General features: G+C 62.8%; 1 protein-coding gene across 1 annotated transcript; it reads right to left on the bottom strand.

Annotated features, from left to right (window-relative positions):
• Positions 1-2588: 2588 nt before the first annotated feature.
• BARX1 (BARX homeobox 1) lies at positions 2589-5932 on the bottom strand. Its single transcript, XM_057724941.1, has 4 exons — positions 5710-5932; positions 3682-3973; positions 3515-3599; positions 2589-3122 (listed from the first exon to the last, which is right to left on the bottom strand). The coding sequence occupies exons 1-4, from the start codon at positions 5930-5932 to the stop codon at positions 2958-2960; spliced, it is 765 nt and encodes a 254-aa protein (XP_057580924.1). The 3' UTR covers positions 2589-2957.
• Between the last annotated feature and the right edge of the window lie 245 nt (positions 5933-6177).

Below are 6177 nucleotides of genomic sequence, written 5' to 3'. Positions count from 1 at the left end.
ACCTCCTTTGCGCTCTGCTGTGGTGTCCGGGTTTTGTTTCCCAGGACCTTGGGGCGGAGAAGACTTTTGTGAGGCGGGGAGGGGGAGGGAGCGAGAAAACCGTCCCTCCCCGAAGACGTGGGCCTGGAGTGAGGGACGCAGCTGCCGGGAGGGGACTTCTGCACTGGGTGGCCCAGGTGGCCTGGGCGGGGTGACACTCAGGCTGGACAACCGCATCACCATCCGTGGATAGGATGCAGTCCTTTACCTAGAGTCCTGGCTCTGTGGGCTATGGTCCGCAGTGGAAGTCTCGGGATGAGTGGTAAAACTTCTGCCTCTGCACCTTCGCTTTTTTCTGAAGCGGGTCTAAAGGTCCATCCTGTCTCATAGGCATTACCCAAGCAAGGAACCCCCAGGTGCCAGGACGCTGCCAGTGCGCGGCCCGGTCCTCTCCCGAGCCTCTGGGGCTCGATCTGCTGTGGTTGCCCCTTGCCATGGCTGCCAAGGAGTACAGCGGCGCAGGCAGTGACAGAAACCCCTCCCACCCCCACCCGCACTGGAATCTGGACCCCCTCGTTTGGGGCCCAACTCCCCTACTGACCGGCTGGTGACCTTATGACAGCAGTGCCCCCGTCAGTTTCCCCCATCTGTGCCTGGAGGGGTTGTACTCGCTGGAATATTAGGGCCCTTGTGCTGTGGTGAGGGATTCACCGGGCGCCCTCCCTCCCTCCCTCCCTCCTTCCCTCTTAGAGCCTTCGTCCTTTACGGCCCTTTTCTCCAGTCCAGTGAGGGGCTGCCTTGGGAAAACACCATAGAACCACAAGGCAATCTGCCCGAGGTGACATTCCTCAGATTTAATAAAACCTGAGGACCCAGAATGAGGTCCCAGAATGGACTGGAGCAGTGCGGGTCAGTACGCCTCCTCTCTCCTCTTCCAGCCTCCTTCTACAACTCTGCATAGTTGACAAAAGCTGTGCTGGAATCTCTGTACCCCGGGCCCAGGAGCGACAGAACTTGAATTTTCACTCCCACCTCTGCCCCATTTTGAGGTGGAGAGGATTGAACTCAGTAGTGTACCTGACTTGGCCACCCTGGCCCTGGTGCAGGAAGGTTACAGCAGGACCACTCCATTCAGCAGAACTGGGGGTAACCCTAAGGGCTGGAAGAGTTTAGGAGGTATACACATACGCTGATGGTCCATTCCTTCTCTCCAGGCTGCAAGTCTTCTCAGGCCTTTCAAGGGATAACGCTGAGTAGTTTGGGAGCTGTTTCAAGGTTAAGAGCCTAGAAAGGGAGCTGATCTCCCAAAGACTTAGCAGGGCTGGGGCTTGCAGAGAATTGCCTGCTACCCTCAGAAAACATCCTCTTTCTCCCTCCTCCCAGCCTTAAACCAAGGCCTGAGATCTCGTGTATCAGAAATTCAAGTGCAGATTTCAGGAAGGAGCGATCAAGCAGCAATTTGAAAAGGAAGCCGTCAGCCAGGGCAGGTGGAGGCCATAACGGGTTTCACATTCCGAAATGCAAAGCCTGTGTCTAAGCATAACGTTCTTGACTCTCTTTCCCTCTTACTTGCACCTTCAAGTACCTGGTTTCAAATCTTGGTCCTGTTTGGAACTCTTCAGGACCAAGTTTCCATCTCTCCCCTAGCTTTAACCAGCAAAGTGGCCATTTCTCCATTTCCATACCCTGGTGGTAGTTCTAGGAAGCATAAAAACAGGAACCAACTCGGGAGCTCTCAGCCTAGACCAAGAGAAGAGGCAACCAAAGCTTTTGCCGTGGGGAAGGGGATCGGCAAGCACGTGCCACCAAGCCGCACCCCTGGAAAGGGCACCCTGCGTGACCTTGAGCAGTTTGGAATCCTCTGCCCTCTGCCTCGGTCAGGTACCCCCGCGGGTGCCGGGACTTGGCTGCCAGGTGCCTCCCTCCTGTGTTTACCACGGAAAATCTCAAAACTCTGGGAGGCAGACGCCTCTGCAGGCTGGGGCTGCTGATGGTGGCCGGCCTCTGTGCAAACCTCGAGTCCTTGGATTCCCATTGGCCTCAGTAAGGGCTGGCCGGGACAATCTCAAGGACCTCGCAGTTAGTCCTTTAAGCCCCAGGAGACCCAACCAACAACAGGAGGCAGCTGTCAGCCCCGGGCAACTTCCAGAGTGAGCGCCCCGGTGGCATGGGGCTTCCGCTCCTTTTGGCGACCCCTCTGTAGCCCGGTTGCTACTGTCCGCAGCTCCCTGGGCTGGGAAGGAAGGGGAGGAGGTTCAGACTGGCCCCTCATGCCCAGAGTGCAAGCGATTCCTAGGATCCTGCAGCAATCGAGCTGTCTGCGTGCCTGGCCCAGGCCGGGTGGCGCACGTCACGGCTGGCGTCCACGTAGCCCGGGGAAAGGATGTTTCAGAAGCCACTGCGTGTGTCCCTGTTACCTTGCCGCTCCCCCCTCCAACCTTGCAGATTCAGAAACCCCCTCATCAAGTCCCGCTGTGTCATAAAATATTTTATTGGAAAAAAAATCACCGTCTTCGTAAGAGAGGGGTAGGGGCCCCAGTGACGTCGGGTTGTCCAGGCGCCATCTCGGGCCTTGGTGGCCTACGCCGGGCCGCGGGGTCCCCGACGGGCGGAAGCGGGTGTGTGCCTGGAGGCGTCCGGGCCCGGCGGGGTGGGGGGGCCGGCGCGAGGCGAGTGGGGGGTGCAGGAGAGGAGCGGGGCGTGAATGCGCGTGGAGCGCCTGGCGCCGCGGAGCTCCGAGCGGAGGCGACCTTCCGCCGTGCTGGACTTGAGTTTCCAGGCTAGGGCCCGCAAGCGCACGGGTTTGGCTTCAGGGTCTGTCCTTCCTTGTTTGGCCCCCAACTGTCCGCATTCAAGGTAATAACAAAAGTTTAGAAAGCAAACGGCGTGGACGCAGAAGGGCCGACTCGCGGCTTCCGGCGGGTTATGCGGGCAGCGGACTGCGCTGGGGTTCCCTCGGCCCGCACCCTCTGCCGCGCTCAGTCCTCGTGGCTCCGGTCGCCGGCCTCTCCCGGCGCCTCCGCCGGCTTCTCCGCCTCTTTGGCGCGCTCCTGCTCCGTGAGCTGTTCGCTCGTGGGGATGGAGTTCTTCTTAGGCCTCCCCTTGGGCTTGGTGGGAGACTCCAGGCCGCCGCCCTGCAGCACCTGCGCGGGAGACGGGAGGCACTGCGGTGAGCTGGGACAGGGCTGGGGACCCCGGCGCCCTGTGCCCAGGCAGGGCCTGAAGAGCCAACCTAGGCCGCGCCTAGCCCCGGGGAAATGGCGGCCATTTGTCTGAGCGCTGCTGGGGAAAAGCGCCCCGAGGGTCCGGCAGAGGGGTTCAAGGCTTCCAGGAGTCCGGAGGGTTCGGGGAGCACGAAGGGAGCTGGGCTAGGGCTCCAAGAGGGATAGAGAGCAGAGAGGGTCCCTCTGGCACCAGGCACCGAGGGAATCGGGAGGATTGGGCGTAAGTCTCCGCGGTGGAGGAGAGAGCAGCTCTCGAAGGCTACAGGGGGATGGCGCAAATAGAGGGCGCAGAAAGCCACAAAAACACTCACTATTTTCTTCCATTTCATCCTTCGATTCTGGTACCACGTCTTCACCTGCAACTGGCTCAGACCCAGGGACTCGGCGAGATCTATTCTGGAAAGAGCGGGGTGCACCCTCAGCAGGGCAAGCAGCCCCCCTCCCACTACCCGCTGGCCTCAGCCTGGCCCCGCGCTACCTGTCGGGCGTGGAGAGGTACTTCTGCTTCTCGAAGCGTTTCTCTAGGCCCATCAGCTGCAGCTCGGTGAACACGGTGCGGCTCCGACGCCCCTTCTTGGCCTTGGTGCCCGGCTCCCCGGCGCCCGGAGCCTCCAGCTTCCCGCGGAGCTGCAGCTCGAGCGGCAGGTGCGGCGCGCCGGCAGCGCCCGACAGCCCAGGCCCCGCGGCAAGCAGCGCCGAGCCCAGCCCGGAGCAGCCAAGCGGCGCCAACGGGAATTTAAACACCGCCGCCTGCTCGGCCTTCAGCACGGCTGCGGGGAGAGAGTGGGGAGCCGCGTGAGCTCGGGCCGTGCTCCTCCTCCTGGAGATCCGCGCACCATGCGCCCTTGCCGAGAGGTCGCCCTCAGCCGGTACCCCAAGCACAAAACCTTCGTGCTGGCCGGGAAGTGAGAGACTTGCGCCAGGCACCTAGGCTGACCCTCCTTGACGCCAGCGTCCCCAGAGTCTGGGAGAGGGACTTCCCCCACCCGGGCTCTGCCTGGCATTTCCCAGACCCCAGCTGCCATGAGATTTCAGGATTCTTAATGAACAAGGCCGAAGCTCCCAAACACATAGAGTATGTGTCACGGAAAAGGGTAACCAAGAAAAAACGGCACAGAGTTAGGAAGATGAGCTTTTGCCCCAACTAAATCAGCCTTGCTGCATTCATGGGGGCGGGGAAAGAGTTTCAGTGGAGTAAGCACATCTGCTCTTCTGTGCAGGGCAAAACAGCCACCCCGAGGGGCAGGCAGAGGGTTGTCAGCATGGGTGAAGTTGGGCGCTTCCTAGAAATTCCAAAGCACCCCAAGAATTGGGGAATTTGTTTTTCCTATTTTCTCTGTTTAGACTCTTCCCCACGAAGACGTTTCAATTTTCATCAGTCCTAAATGATTTTTTTTTGCCCGCTTCAAACGAATTATTAACAGTGCAGCTGGAGGCAAAAGGCAGCAGAGATTGGAGTCAAAACGAACAAACTGGTCCTGCTGCCCCCCAGGCAGGCGGAGCACTGGCTGGAGGGTCACTGGGTGTGGAGGAAGTCGGCTCCCTGGGCTGAGGTCCCGCTAGAATGTAGGAGTGTTCCCTGCCCGATAGGCATCTCACTACTGGCGAGAGCTAGCCCCGCTGGAGTCGCGAAGGGCCCAGGCAGGATGCCCTGGTGAATACGAGGAGAGGACCAGGAGGGGAGAAGAGATCCTTGGGGGAAGGTAAGAGAGGAAGGGCAGATCCACCCCACTGAGAGAAGCCGGTTGGAGAGAGACATGGAAAGGCCAGAAGAAGGGGTGCAGAGGAGAGGGCATGGCAGGTCAAGGCAGGGGCCCCAACAAGGAAAGAAGAGAACCGAGAGGAGCAGGGAAAGCCTGAGTTGCTGGTTCAAGCTCTGCCAAAGCGCAGCCGACCTGGAGCAGAAGGGCCATTCGGGCTGCAGCTCACAAACAAGCCTCTAGTCCCCAGGCAAGGCCAAGGGGGTCTATGCTATAGCACAGGCCGATTCGTTGCCAGCCTGGGACCCCAGGCTCCGGGAGGCTCCGGACTGGCTCAGGCCAGGGTCAGCCCCCAGCTCAGCACTCGGAGACACGGGCCTCCTTTCTCAAAGGTCCGGCTTTCCCGGCTTGGGCAGCCGCGGCCACTCCCAAGCCAGCGCTTGTGGTGAAGGCCCAGGCGCCCGCGGCCTGAGGTCGCTTTGACCCGAAGTCTGACATTAGCAGTCTGGTCCGGCGCCCGCGATGGGGATGCGGGCTCGGGTCCCCGGGCCTGGACTCCTCGGGGCTGGAAACCGCAGGGTCGCAGTGAAGAAGAGAACGAATGCCCTCCCGGCAGGCCTGGCCCAGGGGCACGAGGCCTGGTTTCTGCGCGGCCCGGCGCCTGCCCCTTTTTGCTTCCCCGCCGGGAGCGCGCCGAAGGAACGGCCGGGGGCCTGCGTGCCCGGAGCTGCGTCCCAGAGACACCGCGGCTCGCTTCCTCCCGCCGAGCCCGGCCAGCGCCCCGCGGCCCCAGGCCCCGCACGTACCCAGGTGGCTGTGGAAGGGCCGCGCCGCCAGCAGCGCCTGCACGCCGAACTTGAGCAGCTCGCCCGCGGCGGCGGCGGCGGCGGCAGGAGCGGCGCCCTTGGGCCCCGGAGGCTCAGTGAGGATTTCCTCGATCATGAAGCTGCGGTAGCGGTGCGGCCGGTGGTCGGCGCAGCCCTCGGGCGGCCCGAAGCGCGCTGCGCCCGGCTCCCCCGGCCGCTGCATCGCGGCGCCCGGGGCTCGGCGGCGGCAGCGGCTGGGGCGCGGGGCCCGCACGGGGGTCTAGGCCGGCCCGCAGCTCCGGGCGGTGCGCGGGCGCCGGCTCATGCCCCCTCCCCCGCCGGCCGGCCGGGCGGAGACACAGGGCGCGGGCGGGGCGCGCGGGGCTCGGCCGGTCGGACCCGGGACTGCACCCCCGCCCCACTCCGCCGCGCCTCTAGCCCCGCCGGCCCCGCGTCACCGCCCCGCCC

This window comes from Hippopotamus amphibius, chromosome 2 (genome assembly GCF_030028045.1).
Source record: "Hippopotamus amphibius kiboko isolate mHipAmp2 chromosome 2, mHipAmp2.hap2, whole genome shotgun sequence".
Lineage (NCBI taxonomy): Eukaryota > Metazoa > Chordata > Mammalia > Artiodactyla > Hippopotamidae > Hippopotamus > Hippopotamus amphibius.
Note: the sequence above shows the minus strand (reverse complement) of the source record. Positions and strands in the feature narration are given on the sequence as shown.

What these genes read in the sequence shown, in the direction of transcription:
- BARX1 (XM_057724941.1), bottom strand. Translation starts at nt 5,932, where the DNA reads ATGCAGCGGCCGGGGGAGCCGGGCGCAGCGCGCTTCGGGCCGCCCGAG. An exon ending in GCCCTTCCACAGCCACCTGG is followed by an intron (nt 3,974 to 5,709) that starts GTACGTGCGGGG and finishes CTCTCCCCGCAG; the next exon opens with CCGTGCTGAAGGCCGAGCAG. An exon ending in GGATGAAATGGAAGAAAATA is followed by an intron (nt 3,123 to 3,514) that starts GTGAGTGTTTTT and finishes TCTCCCGCGCAG; the next exon opens with GTGCTGCAGGGCGGCGGCCT.